A 23,406-nucleotide genomic window follows, 5' to 3' on the forward strand; every position below is an offset into this window, starting at 1 on the left:
ATTAATGGTTCACAACACGGATATCGAACCATTAATGTAAGCTCGCGGAATCAGGCGGCTCGCGAAGCTAGTTATGGTTGGTGTGTTTGTAAATGATGTTTCCTTTCCCGATATTACCATATACCTTCCTTCCTAAATTGGATATTACAAAGAGGGATGGAGAACTCTCCTCACAGAAGGAGAGAGAATCTGTCAAACAGCTCAAATTAACCCTGATTATGGCAAACAAGAGGTGCACATTGCTATATTGTTATAGTCATTGGGAGAAACCCATGACTATATGACTCTCGAACCCTGTGACGGCACAAATGAAACTGTCTTATCTGAGTTTGTCAATGTGTTGTCATCCTCAGTTAAATGTCTCTCTCTCTCTCTCTCGCTCTCTGGTCCAGGGCTCCGAACAAGTGGGCTACCGCTCAGCTAGAGAATAAATAACAGCCTTGTGTTAGCTCAGAGAGGGAGAGAGAGGAGAAAAGAGAGGGAGAGAGCAAGAAAAGGAGTAGAAAGAAAGGGTGGGTGGATGCAAATGGTAAAAAAAAGAAAAGAGGGGGAGGGAGGGAGGGAAAGAGAGTGGTTGTAAGAAAAGGGAGGGATAGAGGGTGGGAGCATGGAGGGAGAGATATGTAAAGAGGCTGGCTGTCTCTTTCCCATCCTCCGTCTGTCAGTCTGTACAATGTGTTAATCTCTGACCAATCTCTGACCACAGCATAACAAAAACAATCAGGATACATCTTCCTAAGGATATCACCAACTAGGACATTTCTCTTCTCTCTCATGCAATGTTGAAATCATGCCTTGTCTCTGAAAAGTATTGGATTTGACCGTTTCTGTGACCAAAATCTCTTCTGAGACCAGGTAACTATATTTTTATTCTATTTGCTGTGTTTGTGTAAGGAAGTATTAAATGTACACTGAATGTACAGAACATTAGGAACACCTTCCTAATATTGAGTTGCACCCCCTTTTGCCCTCAGGACAGCCTCCATTCGTTAGGGCATGGACTTTTCAAGGTGTCGAAAGCATTCCACAGGGATGCTGGCCCATGTTGACTCCAATGCTTCCCACAGTTGTGTCAAGTTGGCTGGATATCCTTTGGGTGGTAGACCATTCTTGATAGACACGGCAAACTGTCAAGCGTGAAAAACCCAGCAGCGTTGCAGTTCTTGACACACTCAAACTGATGCGCCTGCACCTAATACCTGTTCAAAGGCACTTGCATCTGTTCAAAGGCACTTGCATCTTTTGTCTTGCCCATTCACCCTCTGAATGGCACACACACAATCCATATCACAATTGTCTCAATCCTTATTTAACCTGTCACCTCCCCTTCATCTACACTGATTGAAGTGGATTTAACAGGTGACACCAATAAGGGATCATAGCTTTCACCTGGTCAGTCTATGTAATGGAAAGAACAGGTGTCCTAATGTTTTGTACACTCAGTGTATATGTGACACACAGTGCAACCTGTCTTTCAGTGCTTGTAAGCATCAAAAGGGTATTTTTCCCCTTGGTTTGCTGTCCTACAGCAGAATGAGTTTATGAAAGACTGCACACTGCATTTCATTTCTCTCAGAGTGAGATTGAGGAAATATGTAAAGAGGGAAAGTGTCATGGGAAATGGAAAAACTTAGGAGAGAAATGTCATATTTACTCATCACTGGATACAAGTAGTAGCCTATCCATGATCATGCATACTTTTGGTCACAGTCACACAGAATAAGGGGTAGAAATGGAGGTACTAGACAGCACACCATACTAATATTGCAGTGTGTAATGCAGAGGGAGCAGAGCTGGGATAGAGTGGTGGCTTTGTCTTACCTCAAGCAGAAGGATAATGGATCTATTGTACCAGTGTGTGTCAGGGGTCCTAGTCTCACATGGCCCACTTATTCCTGCACTGTGTGTGTGTGTGCTGACCATCACAGTAGGAGTAGACCACAGAGCTCCACCAATTGAGCTCTCATATTTATAATTGTGGAAGCTCAACCAGGAATGTCTGGTGGCATTGACATTTCTGAAACTCTGAATGCTCAGATCAGATGTACGGTGCGATTATAGTATGAGTGCCATGTTTGTGCTAGTTAAAGTTACACATATGCACTATAATAGCCAAGAAACACAGCTGTTGAACTCCCATGGCCGGATATTGGTGGAGGACTAGAGAGCACAGGTGTGTGTGTGCGTGCCTGCGTGTATGTGTAAGTAAGCCAATGCGATTCTGGGCCAAACCCAGCAGGCTCAGTGAATGGAGGCTTTCATGTGTGGGAGATCAAGCTGCTTCATTGGCACTTCGGTAATTTGCTGCAGCTTTGCATTCTTGAATCAATTGTTTCTCAGACTGCAGTAGAAGATATGAGTGTGTAATGTTATCTTAGTAAAATGCTGAAAAATAAGTACTTGTCTTTCTGAACTGTTGTGCTCCCACCATTGGGACAGAATCACTAATTGTGGATTAGAAGCAGTATGTATTATAAAAAGTTGAAATGTGTGTTTGTTCATTTCTTTGTGTGTGTTCATTAATTCTATCAGAGAGAAACAGAATAAGAGAAGGAGAGATGAGGGCTGGAGTCGCTGTTGGAAACATTACACCTACTTTACCCGGGTGAATGTGATGTGTCTTGTCTTGTGCTCACACCTGTGTTGAAGCCTGGTAGGTATTTATTTTCAGTGCACGTTCAGGTAGAACAATTTATATTGAATTAGTTTCTCCTGGTGTGTGTGCTCATGCATGTGTGTATGAGAGACTTTGAGTAGCCACTCACTTTGCTGGTGTGCTGATTCACAGAGAGCTATTTTGCATGTAGTAGTAGATCATTGAACTTGGGTATAAATTGGTGGAGTGTAAAGACATCTAGCGAGTTCGTAAGATGATGTTGCCTATTCAGTGATGGTACAGTGGTGTTACGATGGTGAAATTTACAAATACATTTTCACAGATTTTTTTTCCACTTCTCACAACTTCTTGTTTATTCACTGAGTAGAAACTTGCCTGGAGCCTCAGTCTGAAGCTAATTGAATTGAAGCAGCTGGATTGTGGGTTTCAGTGGTGAAGCAGGAGAACTGTGGTCATCTGAATGTGCTCCAGTTTAGGTGGAAATACCTTCTCCTCTAGGCCAAGTCTGTCTCCGTTTAGTACTCACTAAGTCACTGCTCACCGCTGTCTAGAAATACAACAAGGTGTGCAATCCTTATGGTAGCTGCCATGCCGCACGTGTTGGGTTGGGAATATAAAATACACTGAGTATACAAAACATTAGGAACACACCCTCTTTCCATGACAGACTGATCAGGTGAATCCAGGTGAATGATCCCTTATTGTTGTCACTTGTTAAATCCACTTCAAACAGTGTAGATGAAGGGGAGGAGACAAGTTAAAGAAGGATTTTAAGTCTTGAGACAATTGAGAAATGGACTGTGTATGTGTGTCATACAGAGGGTGAATGGGCAACTCAATATTAGGAAGGTGTTCCTAGTGTTTGGTACACTCAGTGTACAGCATACTTTTTTATTGATTCTAAATTGTATTCTTTTCATTGTTTCTCAATGGCTCTCTGAAGACAGCTGAGTTAATGTTCATGAATGTGTTCCCTGTTTACGCTTGATCCAACCACAACTCCCATCCCACCTGTGTGGGACCCCTACCTTCCAGACTCAGTGCAAGTGTGCAGGCTTAAGTGCTTTAATGCAGACTCTATTCACAGTATGCCTGAATGGATAATCATAATCTCCACAGTGAAAAGAGCTCTCACTGCCAAAGGAAAGTGACTGGAATATGTGGGGCCCTCTGAATCGGTGGATAGGAACAGCGAAGCGTGACAACATAATACACAACGGAACATTTGGAACCCAAAAATGTGCAACAGTAGAATAATGTGTTCCCAATGTTCTACCATCCCATTTCCCCCTGTCCAAGCCTTCCTTTGAACAAACACACATTCCATCATGCTCCATTGCCAGGGAGGCAACCGGCCTTCTCACATACTTGCACATAAACATGGACACACACACACACACACACACACACACACACACACACACACACACACACACACACACACACACACACACACTGGCCGAGGAGAACATGTTGTGTTGCCAGAGAAAGACTGACTCATCCCCAGTATAAGTGTAGCTTCCAGACCTGAGGCTATGAGGCTATGGTATTCAGACACACTGGCACACCATGCAGCGGGCCAACCATGCTTTTTCACTGAAGCAGACCTGGGTTCAAATACTATTTGAAATCGTTCAAATACTTTGAGCGTTTGCTCTAGCGGGTCTGGAGTGCCTGCAGATGGTCTAGGTTTACAGTTTTGGATCTCTTGTTTTGGTCAACTAAGTCAGGCAAGCTCGAACAAGTATTGGAAATTGTTTCAAATGGTGTTTGAACCCAGGTCTGAACTGAGGAGAAGTGTGGTCACGCGAGGACATGCTATCCTCTACTGATAATGTGCCCCAGACCCAGACTTTATGGTGAGCATTTGTGGTGGGAAAAGCTGGAATCTCAGAGACTGATCTTATACCCAACACTTTGAATTAAGATCCAGAGGTCTCCAAGGAGTCAGTAATAATAGATTGGAATTTTTGATTGGTAACTTTGAATTTTAACATATAGGGTCGGACTACCGCATTTGGGACTCAGCTAATTTACTGCATTTCAACAAATTTTGCAATGAGGAGGGGGAGAACAATTTGCAGTTTTACAGTCTTATTTTGTCATGAGGCTAAAATAACATTTTGCAGTTTAAAAGATAATTTCCTACTATTCTACACATACCATGAGACTGAGAGAAAAATGTGCAGTTTCAAGGCTAATTTCCTGCAATTCTACACATTTTGCTATCATATGCTGTCTGGGGTAGGGCTGTGACGATTATGGAATTTTGGGTAACGATTAATTGTCATGCAAAAGGACACGGTTATTGTCATATTTTACATTTTTGTTGAAAAACATTAAGATTGTAATGCATCATAACGCATCTTTTGAAAATTAGCTATGACATACCTAATGAATACAACACTGCTTTGGTGACACCCCTGTCTCCAAAACAAATGGTTTTGAACACTTGGAACTTTTGGAAATGAAACCTTTCTTCCCGACCGTGCCGTTCTGCTCTTAAAATGATTACCAATTTACCCTCTTCCTGGCTATTGGGTAAACTACTGTATATCTACTTGAATATAACATTGAATCCCCCCTTCTCCTAAAATGAATGTATTAAGATGATTATGTAGATTTTTGGGGGGGTTCACGGTTATTGTCCATAATTGCTTGTTAAATTATTTTACAATCTCCCGAGTAGCGCAGCGGTCTAAGGCACTGCATCGTAGTGCTAGAGGCGTCACTACAGATTCGGATTCGATCCCGTATCGCAGCTGGCCGCGACCGGGAGACCCATGAGGAGGCGCACAATTGGCCCAGCATCGTGCGGGTTAGGGGAGGATTTGGCAGTCTGGGATTCCCTTGTCCCTTCACTCTCTAGCGACTCCTTGTGGCGGCCGGGCGTGTGCATGCTGACTTCGGTCACCAGCTGTACGGTGTTTCCAACGACACATTGGTGCGGCTGGTTTTCGGTTTAAGCAAGCAGTGTGTCAAGAAGTAGTGGGGCTTGGCGGGGTTGTGTTCCAGAGGATGCATGGCTCCCAACCTTCACCTCTCCCGAGTCCGTACGGGAGTTGCAGCGATGGGACAAGACTGTAACTACCAATTTGGATATCACGAAATTGGGGAGAAAAAGGGTTTAAAAGTACCAAACAAATAAAATGTAATAAAAATATTATTATTTTACAATAATTGTGCTAGTCCTAATCTGAGGGCCCGGGTCTCATGCACTGTATGCCCGTTCGGTAATCTGGCCCTGATAACATGTTGTCTTTGAATTTCTCTTTTGGGACTTTGAACCTTTTATGAAAGTTCCGTATCAAATGAACATTGTAGGAGTACTACAGTACTTATATCCGTCTCTATCTCTAAGGCCGTCCCCTTTAATTGCTAAGCTGAACTCTCACTATTTAACATACTAAACATATCTATTAAACTCCCCATAATGTTCCTTGCGGACTGAAGGTGGATGTTTAGTGAAAGGCTTCTCGAGGTCCAGCTGGAGCATCCACTTCACCATTCCCAAGAGACCTCCACGTCCCTGGGTTGGCTCACAGGAAACAGCCCTGCTCTTTAGGCCGGATCCTGGAGGAATCCATTCCATCTGGTTACTTGGTTGTCTGCCTTTATTTATTATTATTATTATTTTTTTTAAATGATCCATCATCTGCTCTCCATTTGTTACATCACTCCTTTGGGCTTGACCATGGGAACAGACATGAGAGATCAGAGATAGTAGATTCTCTCTCTCTCTCAGCCAGATAGTTGCTGAGGGACATCACAACAACAGGCTCATAAATTCTCTCACATCTTATGGAAAGATAGTTATATCTCTATATGTCATTATCAATGCTACAATGATCATCTATGTCATATAAAACAATTCCCAAATGGTCCTGAAAATTCCCACATTTCCAGTTTGGAAACCCCCCCTTTGTTTGCCAACAATACAGAGACCAACAGCAGGAAGCTGCCTGGTGGAATTCCACTTATGACTCAAGGTCTTTTCCCTCTTTTCTGTCTCCTCCTCTTCCTGCGCCTACGCTACAACTCCACGTATTTCCACTGTGGGTCCCCGACCTCCTGTGACTGTCAATGTCTGCTTTTATAAATCACTGGAAACACTGAGTGTTCAGTGTTATTAGTGGTTCGTATCCATAGCAAAGCAGAGTTGGGCTGTTGGGCTGTCCAGCTGGGCTCATCTGTCCTGCCTCAACTCCCCCCGATCAATGGTAGGACTGTCTGTGGATGAGGAACAGATTGGATTAGGTCAAGTTCCCTCTCTCTCTCTCTCCCTCAGACTTGACCTCATGGCTATTTGTTCTGTGTGTGTTTAGACCACAGACGTTGGTGCTGAACTTTAAGTTACACCCGAGGGTTACTCAGGGTGTCTGAGTAGGAAGTTCAGGGAAGTCCTGGGAGGTACAACCTTTGACCTGATGGCATATCTACTTCGGAGAACACCTCTGATGTTGTTGCCCCCCAGTCTTTAATGACGAGGGTGTAACGTTGCACCCTGGGGCCCCCTAGAGCTCAGCTTAGTGAGTGACTGAAGTGAACGGGAGGTTAGACGTAAACAACCATGTGTCTGCTTCGCTGCTGCAACTGCCCTGTGGAATATATTACAGAAATTACAAGAACTTTACTGAAACTTGGATTCCCTATGAGTGGAGATGGTGAGTGATTGACTGCTATACCCGCTGAAGTTTTTAACATGTTAACAGTATTGACCTTTTATACATCAGGGGATCATTGATAAAACTCAGAAGTCAATTCATTTAAATCCTGTACATTTTCTATTACAGTACCACTCTATACATGTGCTTTTTAGATGTACAGTATCCACGTTTTTCTCTGTTTTCCAATGTCCCCTTGTCTCTCTCTTTCTTAATTTAATTTCACTTTACTGTGAAAGGGGAGCAGGGATCAGCCCAGAGCAGAGCCCAGACTGTGTGGCTGGCTAGGTCTATTTCTAGCAGCCCATGGCAACCCTACAGGGCATAATTGCCCCCGTAATCACACGTTACAGAGGAAGGCCCAGCATTTACAAGCATGAGACATCTCTCCCACATGGGTGTGTGCACTGTATGAGATCAGAGTGGCCTGTGCTGTGTAGGAGTGTGTGTGTGTGTGTGTGTGTGTGTGTGTGTGTTTCTGTGTCTGTGTGTATGACACATTACGCTGTCCAGTGCTCCCTGTCCCTCTGTGTCTGAGTTCTTCAGTCCATTCCTCTGTGTGGATGAGTCTGTTGACTACTGTTGCTGTGTTGTGTGCTGGGTGGTAAGACAGGGTTAAGGAGCCAGTGGCCAGAGCCAGTGGTGAACAGGACAGGAGGATACTCTGTTCTCCATGCCATCGGCTCTCTGAGAATCTAACACTGGAGAGGATTGTCAGAGATGCCCATGTGGCACTACCCAGCTGCCTGGGCTGATATGACATCACAGAGAGACCGAGGGAGACACAGTGGGAGAAAAATGCTTTTAGCCTATTTTGCTTAATTACTCTAAAGTTCTAAGGACAAGATTATAAGGGGGAAATAATTCCTGAAATTCACACTAGCTCTGTCTTTGCTTGCTTGAGCGAGCAAAGCTTCACATTCCAGCAATCTCCCTGATAAAATGCAGAACATGCATGAGAGGGGAGAGAAAGGGACAGAGGCTTTAGAAAAGTTGTTGTCCTCAGATAGCGTTTTTGAGGCGGAAGGAGAGAAGGCGTTTTAAGGTGTGTTCCTTATCTACTCTTTAGCCATAGAAACCATAAAACTGCCAGATAACCAGAACAAAGTAATCATCACTTATTGTTGGCTTTAGGAGTTGTTCCCCACAATGTGGATCTGTCTCTGTCTGTTAGTAGTTTACTGCGTTCGTATGTTAGTCTCACGTGATATCTCAGACAGCATTGGCACGATTTTGACTAAACTTCGGTGAATGATGCGTCTAGGATAGAGATCCGCATTTACAAAATTACACTGATTGATTGGCTAGATGGTGGCGCTATATAACATGATTGAAAATGCTACATTTGAAAGGTCACACCCCTCACCCCATTTAACCTAAAGTCATGAAATGCGGTACATAGGCCCCTCTCCTCACATGGAACAGATTTGCCTCTTAACACAATATTTTACAGACTAGAATCTAAAACATGGCTGCTATTGACCAATAAACATTTACGTGGGCAAGGTCTGGCACATAATTGCATATACATCAGTCAATGATATTGGTATTGTAACAAAATTTGGTACACATCTTGCAAAAAGACTCAATATTTGCAAGAACATTCATATTGATCACACGGTGGTGCTATAACAGGCACATGTTTATATCTCTTGATCTGTTTGATTGAGTGATGAAATTTGGCACACATGCTCAGGGAAATGAATCTAGCTCACCCAGGTGATATCTCAGACACCACTAACCCAATTTTGATGAAACATGGGTGAATGATACATCTTGCCATAGAGATCTGTCATTTACAAAATTATACTGGTTGGCCCAAGGGCGCTGCATCCATTCGTGCGGGACAACATGTTTACTGTTGCCTTGTTTAACTTTAGCATAGGATATGGTTTAGGTTTCTAAAACAACATCCTAGATGGATGAAGTAGGTGGTAATGGAGGGTTATGCTAAATGTTTGTCTGCTTCCGTTTGTGGTTGAGACAGCTCACTGGATATGTTTGCAATGGGACACAATTACTTAAATTCAAGTGTAGAGACTAGAGAGGACTAGAGAGACAGATGAGCAGGTGGAGTCTACATAGCAGTCCACACAGTCAAAGCTGTGACATAGAGCATATTATGTGTATGGTAGACTGGTAGCCATAAAAGGTTCAGAGTTAAGAAAGGTGTGCGCAACATCAGCTATCAACTGATCATATCAACTGTCTTTCTGTAGATACAGTAGTTCCCTTTCAGTCAGTACTCTCGGTAAAACACAATTATGGGGAGTTCTACTCTCGCAACTTAGACTGAAGAGCTAAAATCATGCGTGACAATGCCAATGAAATCCACAACTTGCTGAAAGTCCCGCCTTCCACAGGTGCTAAGCCCGAGATTTGGATTAATTCCATCAATTCTTCACCTCGATATGAGCAGGAATGATTCACGCTACTAAAAACAAACATTTTGTGAGACTATCTGACTTTGCATCAACTAAACTGTCCCTTTGTGGAAGCGCGTGCTCACCCCCTGGACATTGTGTGCTGGAGTTTGTATTTGTTCTCTTAGTTTCCTAACCACAAACAAATGTGTTCTTTTTTGGATTGTTTGGCCTGGCAGTAGCAATGAGTAAGATGGCTAACGCGACTGAAACGATGAAGGCTAACAAGCGACCATGCCCAAATGAATAAAAAGATACTCAAGTGTGTTCTCTTGTATGTCTCGGCTCGGTGCGTGCTCTGGCTGCTCTCGCTTGAATCAGTTTGTGTGAGAGACTAGGAGATGGTGCCAGTAACAGTGGCTTGTCCGCAGCTGGCACTGTTCCCCTAGTCCACGGCTCAGGTTCTCTTGACAACCGTGTAGCATTCTTGAGAGGGCTATGCAGTAGGTGCCCTCGCTCAACCCAGCTCCTGTGCATTCTGTCTCCGGTTGCGGGAGACTACTCTAAGAGTGAGGGGGCGGCCAGGTTCAGTGGGTACCCACCCACAACCTGTGCCTGCCTTGGTCAAGCACCGCTTGCCTCTCTTCCCAGACTTATTGATGAAGGGTCCGGTCCCACATTCATGATCCGGTCATACGTAGACTTTCGAGACCTGGTTAGCTAAGCTAGCACTGTTATGCTCTTTGAGACTGCGGTCAATGAACCTAGGTAGCCTAGCTTAGACTAAAAAGTCTACTGGCTTATGTTGGCTAGCATGCATGACTAACTAACTTTCCCCCGATGTTATGGCAACCCCATTCCTATTTCCAAATCCTGGAGTTGGAGGGAGTGGAGGAAGCGGGGCTTGCGTGCACCTCAGATGAGGAAGCAGCCACCGAGTGAACATCCGGAGTGAGGGGCACGGGCCTGAGCACGGGTCTGAGCGACCGGTGCGCCCCTCCACAAAAACATTACTGTGACAACAGTGCCCCCACATTTGGTTAGGGCCAAACAGGGTACTACATCAGCCATTACTGGAGCCCTGTATGCTTGTAAGGGGGACGGGCTTTATGCAGGCTATACAGTCTCATGGAAGCACAACGTACTGTATGTTGGAAGCTTGTCCAATTTTAATGCCCCCCTTTGTTACCCCGTGTTCCATGGTGTTTACAGGGTCCAAGGGGTATATCAATCTCCCCAGGGTGAGAGTAATAAGTTGGGCAAATCGTTCTCTATCCACAAGGAGGTACCCCTCCCCAATAGTTGGGTCATTACTGGGATTCATTGCTGATTCGTGCCTGTAGCTCATTAGTCCCTATGTGGTGTCTAGTGATACATGTAATGGGCTCTATAGGCAATTGGCTGTTGGTAGCGGAGTCGAGGGAACGAGCAGGTTGGACATGACCATACTATTATACAACACACAGTCTCTGTAGTTCATATGAACTCCGTAATGAGCTGCCTATCTCCAGCTCAATACTTGTAATTCCTGGGAATTAGATTAAATTACAAATCTCCCCTATCTGTTACCACAGAAGCTGTCTGTCCCATTCCCAGCTAGGTTACTAGGCGCTTTGTCGCCAGTACCTATGACTGGTCAGTAGGGTATCCTCCATGATAATGGAATTGTATGTGTGTGGTTCAGCGCAGGGTGCCATCCGGTTACCAGAACATATCTTACCGCCTAAACCGTGTGAGGCTCATTGGCACTGCCAATCGGATTACATCACTGATCGTCGGAGCTCTTGTACCCAGAGTGGGCCGGGGCTTTAGGCAAACCTCGGCACATAAACAAAACATTTTCAACCCCAAGTTCCACAGTGTTCACGGGTGTCAAAAGGGTTGTGAGTTCAATGAAAGGTGTCCCTTCTCCACATTCAGACAGACGGTTGTCAAGAGTGGTGGAAATTGAAAAAAGAATCATTCTCTCCCTGTCCACAAGGTGGCATCTGCCCCTTCAGATGGCACTTCACGCGAGGCTCACTGTCTGCCACGACCAAAGGCATGCATGCACGGTGTCGCACTGGATCATGGAACAGGGACGTTGGGGTCCAGCTACAATTTGTTGTGCGTCATCACTTTGACTGTTTCCAAGTCCTCAGCGCCCATTTTGGGGAAGGAAATATCCTCCCTTCTCCAGAAGCAGGCAATCAGAGTTGTTCCTATGTCGGAGATCCAGGATGGCTGGTATAGTAGGTATTTTCTGGTTCTGAAAAGGGGCTTTGTGTCCCATTCTAGACCTACGAGCCTTCAATAGGCACCTCAGAGTCGACAAATTCAGACTGCTCACAAGCCACCAGCTAATACAGTCGATTGCTACATCCATGCTACTGTCCCGTATTCAGTCTCTAGGCTTTATAAGAAAACAGAAAAAGAGCTGTCTGACTCAATCTCAGCGCATTCTGCTTCTGAGTCTTGAGCTAGACTCACTTGCTTATCACTCTTTTCTATCCTCACATAGGGTGTCTAAGCAGAGCCCAGACACATTTCGCCTGGGTCATAGTGCGTTTTCACCAGTTTCCTGCGCCTACTGGGGATGAAGGCTTCTGTGATAGAAGTTGTTCCCCTGGGGATATTGTTGATGCAGCCTTTCCAGCACTGAGGGCTAGCCACTCACCTGGACGCATCTCACAACTTTAACTGGTCGCTTCAGGTGTCCCTGTCAGGCCTTGGCCCAGTGGTGGTGTGCGGTATGAAGGCAACTAGATTTGGGGGGGTTATGGACAGTGGTGCGGAACTTACTGCATGTCAATAACCTGGAGCTCCTAACGGTGTATATGGCGCTCAGGCGCTCCCTCGTGCTTTTGTCGGGCCAGCTTGTGCTGGTCAGAACCGACAGTATGTCAGTGGTGGCGTACATCAACCAACAGGAAGAGACTAGGTCTCTCTCCCTCCTTACCTTGGCTCGCTCCCTATTGCTGGGGAGCAGTGCACACATGCTCTCGCTTCAGGCGACGCATGTTCCCGGTTGCGTCAACTCGGGTGTGGATCTACTAACCAACTTATAGTTGATTTATGTGTCTCCCCGTTGGCCCAAGCAGCCTTGTTTCGCTGAGATCATTCGCCTGTTGGGCTTGGTCCCGATGCAACTCCTTTTGCGTAGGGACCTGTTGTCCCAGGAGCACGGGCAGCTTTGGCACGCAAAGCCAGAGAGTTGGTTCCTGTTGGTCTGGCCCCTGAGAAGGCCAGTCTGATGGCTAGAGGTTTACCTCTGAACATTATTGCTACTATTCAGTCCGTCTCTGGCGACTCTTAAGGTGGCGTTGCTTCCGAATGCGGCCTTCGCCCCGAAAGGTCTTTAGCATTGAGCTATTCCCTTTGAGCCTTCTCCTTTTGCTTCTGAAGAGCAACATAGGCTGCATGCCCTGTATCCAATACGAGCTTTACATAAGTACATTGAGCAGACCCAAGATATTCGCTTATGTGACCAGCTTTTTGTCTGTTTTGTTTATCCAGCTTGCGGCAGGGCGCTCTCTTTAGTTTTGTTTTTTCTTCAGTTTTTCAGTCGAAGTGGGCGACAGTGTGACTCCCCATAGTTGTGTTGTACCTTGTTTCCTTCCTTCAGGGAACAATATTTATGACTATTTACATTTTGTTTGGGCTCAGATCAACTCAGAGGTATGGAATGTTGATGAGACTAAAAGTGAGTGAGTGAATGGTTGGAGGATTCTTCAGCTAGAGCAGACCAGACAGACATGACTCTTCAGAGTTGTCTATTGTTTGTATTTATGTGTCTACAACGTCTATGGTTTGTGTATACTGTAGTAGACATGTCTGATCCTCAGAGGCTTTTCCTCTTCACTGAGGTGAGAACATGTCCACAGCTGGGCCTAATCTACAGTATCTGTGTGTGTGTGTGTCTGTGTGTTGTGCGAGGCTGAGTCAAAGACAGTGATTCATGGTGAGGGGAAGCAGCCAGGGTAAATATATCATTTTTTACATTTACATTTTAGTCATTTAGCAGACGCTCTTATCCAGTGACTTACAGTTAGTGCATTCATCTTAAGATAGCTAGGTTGGACAACCACATATCACAGGCATCACAAAGTACATTTTTCCTCAATAACGTAGATATCAGTAGTCAGAGCTAGAAGGGGGGTTGGGGGGTGGGGGTCAAGTGCTGCATGTGCTGGGGTGCCAGGACAGAGAAGAGCTTGGACTGGGCTGACCGAGCGCTACCCTCTCGTTGGGGTGGGAGGGCCAAGAGACCTAAGGTGGCAGAACGGAGTGCTCGGGTTGGGGTGTAGGGTTTGAGCATAGCCTGAAGGCAGGTAGGGGCAATTCCTCTTGCTGTTCCTTAGGTAAGCACCATGGTCTTGTAGTGGATGCGCGCTTAGACTGGAAGCCAGTGGAGTGTGTGGAGGAGCGGGGTGACATGAGAAAACTGGGGAAGGTTGAAAACCTGGCGGGCTGCTGCATTCTTACCTAAGATACACACACATCTTCATTGTGTGGGTGAGTTGAAATGACCAGTGGTGGAAAAAGCACCCAATTATCATACTTGAGTAAAATATACCTTAATTAATAGAAAGTTACTCAAGTAAAAGTGAAAATCATCCAGTAAATACTACATGAGTAAAAGTCTAAAAGTATTTGATTTTACATATACTTAAGTATCAAAAGTAAAAGTAATGTAATTGCTAAAATATACTTACGTATCAAAAGTAAAAGTGTAAGTAATTTACTATTCCTTATATTAAGCAAAGCATTTTCTTGTTTTCATAATGTACGGATAGCCAGGGCACACTCCAACACTCAGACATTTACGAAAGGTGCATATGTGTTCAGTGAGTTCGCCAGGCCAGAGGCAGTAGGCATGACCACGTGTTCTCTTGATAAATGTGTGAATTTGACAATTTTCCTGTCCTGCTGAAATGACCTTTCGCCATATGCCTGATATTTGTATTTATTAAGGATCCCCATTAGTTGCTGCCAAAGCAGCAACTACTCTTCCTGGGGTCCAGCAAAATTAAGGCAGTTTATACAATTTGAAAACATTACAATACATTCACAGATTTCACAACACAATGTGTGTCCTCAGGCCCCTACTACACCACTACCACATATCTACAGTACTAAATCCATGTGTATGTATAGCGCGTATGGTATCATGTGTGTGTGCCATATGGCACCCTGTTCCCTTTATAGTGCACTACTTTTGACCAGAGCACTATAAAGGGAATAGGGTGCCATTTTGGATGGCGATAGCGTAGTATTCTACTGTTGTCCACGTAGGCAACGTTCATTAATATTGAACATCAAAAAAGATGACGGCATATTTCCTATGTTAACAAATGATCAGCTGGACAAATATATACAGCTTCTGTCTCATGGTCAGGAGATGGCGATAGAGTCTATAGGATCCATTCATGTCACTTAATAGACAGCCTACAAAGCTACAAATCAATGAGATTACTATATATTTTAGGATCTTAATTTCTCTAGTTGAGCTGTTATCTGGGACAGCAGGGATCTCTAAGGAGAGCAGTGTTTCTATATTGAGTATGTCGTGTGTGTGTGTGTGTGTGTGTGTGTGTGTGTATGTGTATGTGGATGTATATGTGTGTTACTGCAGGATGTCTTCATGTGTGTCCTCTTTCCTGTGTGTGTTCCGACAGGATCTTCATGTGCCAGTAGGTGTGATTGACAATCCAGACGACATGGACAGCCTGAAAAGGAACGTATTGGAGCATAATGGACGACAGACTCACCAACACCAGGTCTTACAGGTGAGTCGTGTGTGTGTGTGTGTTTTTGTGTGTGCGCACGTGCCTTACAGGTGACTCAGGTGCCATGGAAGTGAGTCAGGTGCCATTATTCACATGCAGAAAGCAGTGTTTATTCAACTTAGCTGTCATGAGAGATCAAATGAAAAAGATTGAAGAGTCACTGACCCATAAGGAACAATGTGTAAGGCACAGTAAAGCATAGTTCAGTATGGTAAAGCGTAGTAATGGTCAGAAAACAATAAAACCAGCGCTTACAGCGAAGGTCAGGAGATGGGCCAGGGAGGAGAAGGGGCTTAAATAAACTTATGTGACATTATGAATTCTAGGAGAGAAATGTTGATTAACTTTAGACAGAGAGGAGAACCCGAAAGGTCTGGGCTCAAGAGTTGAAATCAGTGGTGACTGAATAAATCCAGGGGGAGCAAATTATGGTATAGCAAAAGCATTTCATCATGTAAAATGTAACAAGTAAAGCTTCTAAAATTGCTTTATCAAGTACTTACAATAAAAGTAGTAGTGTCTGTGTAATTTACACACGCACGCACAGGAAATACTTATCTAGCTTGTTAAACTGCAGGTGAAAGGCTGAAACAGTGCCTTCTGGCATATTGGCTGCTTGATCTGGGCAACACTAGTTTTATCTTCATACCTTCTTCAAAGAGCAGGGAAAATTGGAACTATTTAAAGACAGACTCCAAAGGCATGATGCCAAGACCTTAATTTAATGAAAGCAGTCCAAAGGTGAGTCATCTAGATGCCATAAAGCTAATCTGTTTACTTTTTATGCCATATTTGACTAGTCCATATTTGACTGACACACATGGACAGTCTTGTGCTTTTGTCTTCAAAGCTAAACAGATTGGTCTCTCCCCGCATTGCCCGGAGGGGGGTGGGTGGGGGGGTGAACCCACTTATCCTGTCTCACTAAAGCCTCTTATTAATCCTGTAAGGGGAGCAGTGGGGAGTGGGCCGTGGGCAGACATAACACAGCTTAGATTGGGCAGACACACACAGACCAGTCTGCCCTATTGTTCCAGTAACGCTTCAAGGAGTAAAGGAGAAGGGGAATCACTGGGACTCTGCTCTCAGGAAGATAGCAATGTGGACATGGGTATGCAATCACTGAAATGCAAAGATAAGGGAGTGCTAGGACTGAGCAATCATAAGTTATGTATCCTCTAAAATAAGTCTCATCTAAAATTAGTCTCATGTCTTAGGTCTCATGCCAGTTTTCTTCTGTCTTGTTTTTGTCATTACCAGAGCACTCCATTGGACCTGATCGAGATGGGCAAGTCACTGAGGTTCCAAGCAGAGCACCCCCACCTGGTCAGTCTGGGTAGTGGCCGTCTCAGCACAGCCATCACTTTGTTACCCCTGCAAGAAGGTAAGCACTTCTGCATCTCAGAAACATTAAAAGGGGTCTTCTATTCAATGCTTTGTTTATGCAGACTGGTCTTGAAAAAAGGCCTTGTGCTGAAACCTTGAAAAAATATTGATAAATAGAGAGAACTCCTAAATGGTTTCCAGTTACACCAAGAAATATTATGACCATAAGTGACAAAAGGTCCATTACAGGAAATGAGCTATTAAAATGTCTATTAAAACTATTACACACATCATCCCAGACTGGTTTCCTAGAAGCATTCGAGTCTTTCCATAAGACGCTGATTGAGAATGATACCGGACATTCTTACACAGTAATGACCAAAGCTAGTACTTCTGAAGAGAAAAATCCCTAACTGATTTATTTATGGCAATATCCATCCATCCATGCACTCACTTATTCCCTGGCATAGAGCCAGCTGGTGGATGATATCATAGGCATCGGGGAGGAGGAAGAGGAGGGAGGGAGGGATGAAATGAAAGTGCAGTGCTGTAGTTGAACAGTGGAGCCAGTGTATTCAGAGCCCTGCCATATCTAATCATCCTAAGAATGACAACTAGAGGACTTTGTGATATGGAGGGGATGGAGAAGCTGAAACAGGGATTCATTCTAAAGGTTTGAGATACACCATAAAACACTGGGAGGGAAAAATAGGACCATGGCCTGACCTTGTTTTCACCCCCTTAAAAAACCCCAGTTGAAGCACACTCTCTCTCTCTCTCTCTCTCTCTCTCTCTCTCTCTCTCTCTCTCTCTCTCTCTCTCTCTCTCTCTCTCTCTACACACACTCCCCCTCTGCCCTCTCACCCTCAGCATTGTAACTCTGCCAGTGCCACTGTGTTAGTTCCTCTAATGTCTTATTATTCCTTTATCCACATCTGTCCGTCTGGAGGGCCCAGACGCCAGAACAAAAGGAGCAGTGCTGGGAGGCTGGAAGGAGGTGAAGTGGAATAGCCCACTGGACATGGAAATAGTGAATAGGAATCTAAGGCAGCCTGCTGGGGTATTCTCAGTGGTGTCTCTCCCCTATGTTCCAGGGCTATTTTAACAGTGTGGTGAGGCCAGGGGAAAGGCAAGGGGCTTGATAGATGAAGAGAGGGAGGGGGCTTTTGCGGTAAAGTGTTTCACCCCTCTTGGGCTGGTGGAGTAATGTGCTCCACTCCTTGTTTCTTGTCTCTCATCCCTACAGACAGACAGACAGACAGACAGACATGTAATGTAATGTAATGTAATGTAATGTAACTTATCTATTTGAAAATCAAGGTCCTGGAAGTATTCAAAATAGGAAGACAGTGGTTATTCTAATACATTCCCTCTAACCACCATTCGTCTGCCATCTGCCAGTGGTCTGTCTCTATCAGGGCTAGCACCTGCTGTGAGCTTGAATCTACACTCTACAAGTGGTTTGGACCCGTGATGGCCTTGACCCCAGGCTCTATTCCTTTACTGTGACATCAGAGTGATCAGCGTTCCACTGACTGACTGTGGCTTTGAACTACAGTCCAGTCCTTCTAGAAAATAATTTACTACCAAACGTGGGCATGATATAATAAAACAGAAGAAGATAATAAAATTGAATCTAATAGTTTAATATCTCAATGGGATATTCTTTCTGATGATGTCTGATGATGTGTTTAAAGGATTCATGTTGACATGTATATGTAACTCATCACTGTGTTGTTGCAGGGAGGACGACCCTGGGCAGTGGGAACACAGACATCCCTCTGCAGGGTCCAGGCATCACTGATCAACACTGCTATATTGACAATAGGGCCGGCAGTATCACCCTCAACCCCTGTGGGAACCATTGCTCCATGGATGGTCTCCCCGTCTCCAAGCCTGTGCGCCTTTCACAAGGTACTAAACTGTTAAATAACACATTTTTACAATGTTATAAGAGTGATTTTGATTATTATCTGACATTTCATGCCATAGTGTCTTCATATACCTGTACCTGTCTGTAGCCTAATATCTCCAGTTGGTCATCAACATGAAACCAGGTTTCCATTTCACTAAATCACCATGGTCATTAATTGAATACCGAGCTAGCTTTTTTTCCATTAATAAGAAACACAGGCAAGACATAGAGAACCGCCCATGCTTTATGGCTCGTGCATGACCTTGACCTAGATGGAAGGGAAACTTGATTAAACAGGCTGTAATAATTGGTTCACACAGTCAGCCTCTCTCTCTCAATTTTCAATTACATTTCAATGTCAATTTAAAGGACTTTATTGGCATGGGAAACATATGTTTACATTGCCAAAGCAAGTGAAATAGATAATAAACTAAAGTGAAATAAACAATCAAAAATGTACAGTAAACATTACACTCACAAAAGTTCCAAAAAGAATAAAGACATTTCGAATGTCATTATGTCTATATACAAAAGGGAAAATAAATATAGGCTGTATTTACAATGGTGTTTGTTCTTCACCGGTTGCCCTTTTCTTGTGGCAACGGGTCACAAATCTTGCTGCTGTGATGGCACACTGTGGTATTTCACCCAATAGATATGGGAGTTCATCAACCTTTTATTTGTTTACGAATTCTTTGTGGGTCTCTCTCTGCATCTCTATCCTCTCTCTCTGTATCTCCATTATCTCTCTCTTTCCCTCTCTCTCTCTGTATCTCTATCCTCTCTCTCTGTATCTCTCTCTCTCTCTCTCTCTCTCTCTCTCTCTCTCTCTCTTTCTCTTTTAAAATCTGAAAACGTTTAAGGGCTGGTTATTCATGAATCATGAATATATTTTCATATAAAATAGCTAAGTGGAGTAGGGATGTATCTTTGAATGTAATCTAACCACCAAATATATACATAGGCCTAACTCTAGTCAACTTTTTCCAACATTATTAGCATGTTATAGCCTTAACACTTAATTATTTGCTGTTATGTAAAGTGCTAGGAATTGGGTGGGCTGCAGCATTGACGAGAGAAGTGGTGAGTAAGAGTAAGGCAACGCAGACTAACAATCAGGTTATAATACAATAGAAAAGTAAAACAAACTCTAATCCTGCCCTGGGTTGTGCATTCCGTTTGCAAAACTCGCAGCTCACTGGGACATGGTCACGTAATAAAACGAGCTCCACGCCCCCCTCCGGCGTTATGCAGACAGGGTTGGGAAGGCAGTTTGACAATAATATCATTTGTGGACTGGACAGCCGGTGTGTGGGACACGGAGCAAACAGACAGCTGTTAGGACGACACTGACAATAAGGCATTGGTACTCCGGATTCAGCGTTGTTGGATAAAGAAACGACGGGAAAGACAAGTAGTCTGTATGTAGAAGAGTGTGGCTGAGTTCTACAATTGTTGTTGTTGCCCTCTATCTGCGTTATTTTTGGAACTTGTATAATTGGCCAGCAAAATGTTATAGATGAAACATATCACAAAATCCTGCTTAGCATAAAGGGTCTTCTAATTCACTTTAATCGGACGCTGGACATCAGCGCTTTTTGTGCTGAAGAAGCAGGACGTCAAGGAGCGCACGGAATTGTATTCATTCTTACAAAGACGCTGCAGACGCACGCGCTACATGCACGTTATAATTACATTTCAAAAGAAAGGCAGCTCTTGCTTTTAAATGACAATTATGCCAGTGAATGTATCAAATTAATTGCAGATACACGTAAGTGCATATACCTATTTGATTATTAGAGCGCAATTCCGCCACTTTTCAACCTCATATTTATTATCTCCATGTATGAAAAAGACGCGTTTATATGATCTGTGGTTAAAAAGATATGAAAGGTCCTAAAAAAAATGCTTCTCTGTGACATCACATTGTAGGATTAAAAGTATGAACAACAGTGATTCTCATAGTGTTTTTAAAATGTTTTCTATGCAACGTAGAAATGCACCGTTTTCACATATGTAGACACTGGTATTGTGCTGGAGATAATTAAAATTAGGTTGAAAAGTGGTGGAATTGCCCTAATGCCTGTTACATTCCTAATTGTGTGAGAGTCATTTTCATAAGGTGTGCTGAGCACCAAGATTGGATATGTTGGGGTGGGCAGTCATTGCTGTGTTGATGAGAAAATACCAATGCTTTATTACACAGACACTGTTTGCAAACAGTTCATGAGCTGTTATTGTAGTGAACAGGTGAGGGGGACAGGGATTATTTAAAATACTCTTTGAAGAGGTAGAGTTTCAGATGTTTTCGGAAGATGGGCAGGGACTCTGCTGTCCTAGCTTCAAGGAGAAGCTGGTCCGGCCGTTTGGGTGCCAGGACAGAGAATAGTTTGGACTGGCCAATAGACCAGAGGTGGCAGAATGGGGTGGTCGGGATGGGGTGTAGGGTTTGAGCGTAGCCTGAAGGTAGGGAGGGGCAGTTCCTCTTGCTGCTCCACAGGCAAGTACCATGGTCTTGTAGTGGATGCGAACTTTGACTGGAAGCTAGTGCGGAGGAGCGGAATGACACGGGAGAACTTGGGAAGGTTGAACACCAGGCAGGCTGCAGAGTTCTGGATAAGTTGTAGGGGTTTGATGGCACAAGCGGGGGCCTAGCCAATAGTGAGTTGCAGTATTCCAGACAAGTGGGGATGACAAGTGCCTGCATTATGACCTGTGCTGCTTCCTTTGTGAGTTAGGGCCGTACTCTACGAATGTTGTAGTGCATGAACCTACAGAAGCGAGTAACTGCTTTGATGTTTGCAGAGAACGACAGGGTGTTGTCACACCAAGGATCTTTGCACTCTGGGAGGGGGACAGCGTGGAGTTGTCAACCATGATGGAGAAGTCTTGGAGCAGGCAGGCCTTCCCTGGGAGGAAGAGCAGCTCCGTCTTGTTGAGTTTGATGTGGTTGGCAGACATCTAAGATGAGATATCTGCCAGGCACGCAGAGATGTGTGTCACCACCTGGGTGTCAGAAGGGAGGAATGAGAAAAGTAGTTAAGTGTCACCTGCATAGCAATGATAGGAGAGACCATGTAAAGATATGACAGAGCCGAGTGACTTGATGTGTAGAGAGAAGAGGAGAGGGCCTAGAACCGAGCCCTGGGGGACACCAGTAGTGAGAGTACGGAGTGAAGACACAGATCCTCGCCACATCACCTGGTAAGTGGCCTGCCAGGTAGGATGCAATCCAAGAGTGTGCTGAGCCTGAGACGCCCATCTCTGAGAGGGGTAGGATCTGATGGTTCATGGTGTCAAAGGCAGTGGATAGATCTAGGAGGATGAGAACAGAGGAGAGAGCTTTGGCAGTGCGGAGAGCATCCGTGACACAGAGAATAGCAGTCTCGGTTGAGTGACCCATCTTGAAGCCTGACTGTTTAGGGTCAAGAAAATCGTTCTCGGAGATAGTGAGAGAGTTGGTCAGAGACAGCACCCTCAAGGGTTTTGGAAAGAAAAGAAAGAAAGGATACTGGTCTGTAGTTCTTTACGTCAGAGGAGTCGAATGTGGGGTTTTTGAGGAGGGGAGTGACTCGGTCCCTTTTGAAGTCAGAGGGGACGCAGCCAGTGGTCAGGGATGAGTTGAGGGAAGTGAGGAATGAGAGAAGGTCTCGAGATGGTCTGGAGAAGGGAGGAGGGGATGGGGTCGGCAGGCATGTTGTCAAGCATTTTATCAATGTTATATGTCATATTAGTACATTATTATTTACAGTATGTCTTGCATATGTTTTAATCTTGTGTTGTCTATGTGTGTCATTAATTTAATTAAATTGTATTTTAATACAAACCTTGGCTGTCATCTCCTACACGACGCGGTCATCTCTGTGCCTTGACTCGTTCCCTCAGCACATTGGCACATTCGAGGTCGCCGAGTGCACTTGCCTTGGTGCTCTGTAGGGTCCTGGCGACTGCTTCACAGGGCCCGAACAGTGCTTCACTACACAGCTGAGCGCCTGTTTGTGTAGTCACTCGATTTTTGCTCTCGTTTCCCCTTGACACTCTTGTCATCCTTCTGTATGTTGAGTGTGGAGAGGAGAGTACTGCAGACAAACGAGATGGCTTTTGTGCGCATGCACCACCTGGTTGGACACATGCCTAGGATATTGGTCACTACTTCTTCCACACCAAAAAGAGACTTGTACAACTGTTTACGCTTGTGTGATTCCCTTATGATGACTGACAAGCCCTGCACAAAGTTCATTGTGTCAGCCACAAGGCTCACCTTGCACAAAACCTCTTGCAAAATCAGATCCAGTGAATGGTGACTACAGTGCACATACTGCACATGGACCCTGGACAGTCGAGTCTGCACACCTGAAAAACGGTTTGACATGCTTGCTCCATCAAAGCAATATCCCTGGAGCTGTTCCATGGGAATGTTTAACAACGCAAAAAGATGTCCTTCACACACAAGAACAGATTTTCAGCCGTAGAGTCGGGGGCGTTGTAAAACCCCCAAAACTCAGTTTGACACCAGGTTCTGGTCGACGTACTGGAGATTGTTCCATAGTGCACACATCAGTGGTGCCATCATCAGTCAGGCCATAGAAGAGACACTGATACGCGAGACACAATCGCCCTCTGTACGGCATGAGCCAGTTGTTGAATAATCTCATTCTGTATCGTGTCCCACATCCAGTTGTCTCTCCTGAGAACCCATTCCTGTTCCTTTGGTAGACTGTAAATGGGTTCTATCATCAACTTGTAAAGCACA

At 44.5% G+C, this 23,406-nt stretch overlaps 1 protein-coding gene across 12 annotated transcripts in view; it reads left to right on the forward strand.

Moving 5' to 3' along the window:
* The first annotated feature begins 618 nt into the window (after window positions 1-618).
* Window positions 619-23,406, forward strand: part of phldb1a (pleckstrin homology-like domain, family B, member 1a) — a 67,620-nt gene continuing 44,832 nt past the window's right edge. The window contains exons 1-4 of one of the 12 annotated variants that reach the window (XM_045716823.1): window positions 619-855; window positions 15,302-15,412; window positions 16,673-16,796; window positions 18,482-18,652. In XM_045716823.1, coding sequence (XP_045572779.1) covers window positions 15,344-15,412; window positions 16,673-16,796; window positions 18,482-18,652 — 364 coding nt within the window. In that variant the 5' untranslated portion in view covers window positions 619-855; window positions 15,302-15,343. Of the gene's footprint in view, window positions 856-6,904; window positions 7,282-8,052; window positions 8,327-15,301; window positions 15,413-16,343; window positions 16,524-16,672; window positions 16,797-18,481; window positions 18,653-19,906; window positions 20,425-23,406 lie in introns of those variants that run through there. The other 11 variants (XM_045716828.1, XM_045716832.1, XM_014195797.2 and 8 more) reach the window with 11 other exon arrangements.

The sequence above is a fragment of the Salmo salar genome, chromosome ssa04 (assembly GCF_905237065.1).
Source record: "Salmo salar chromosome ssa04, Ssal_v3.1, whole genome shotgun sequence".
NCBI classification, from domain to species: domain Eukaryota; kingdom Metazoa; phylum Chordata; class Actinopteri; order Salmoniformes; family Salmonidae; genus Salmo; species Salmo salar.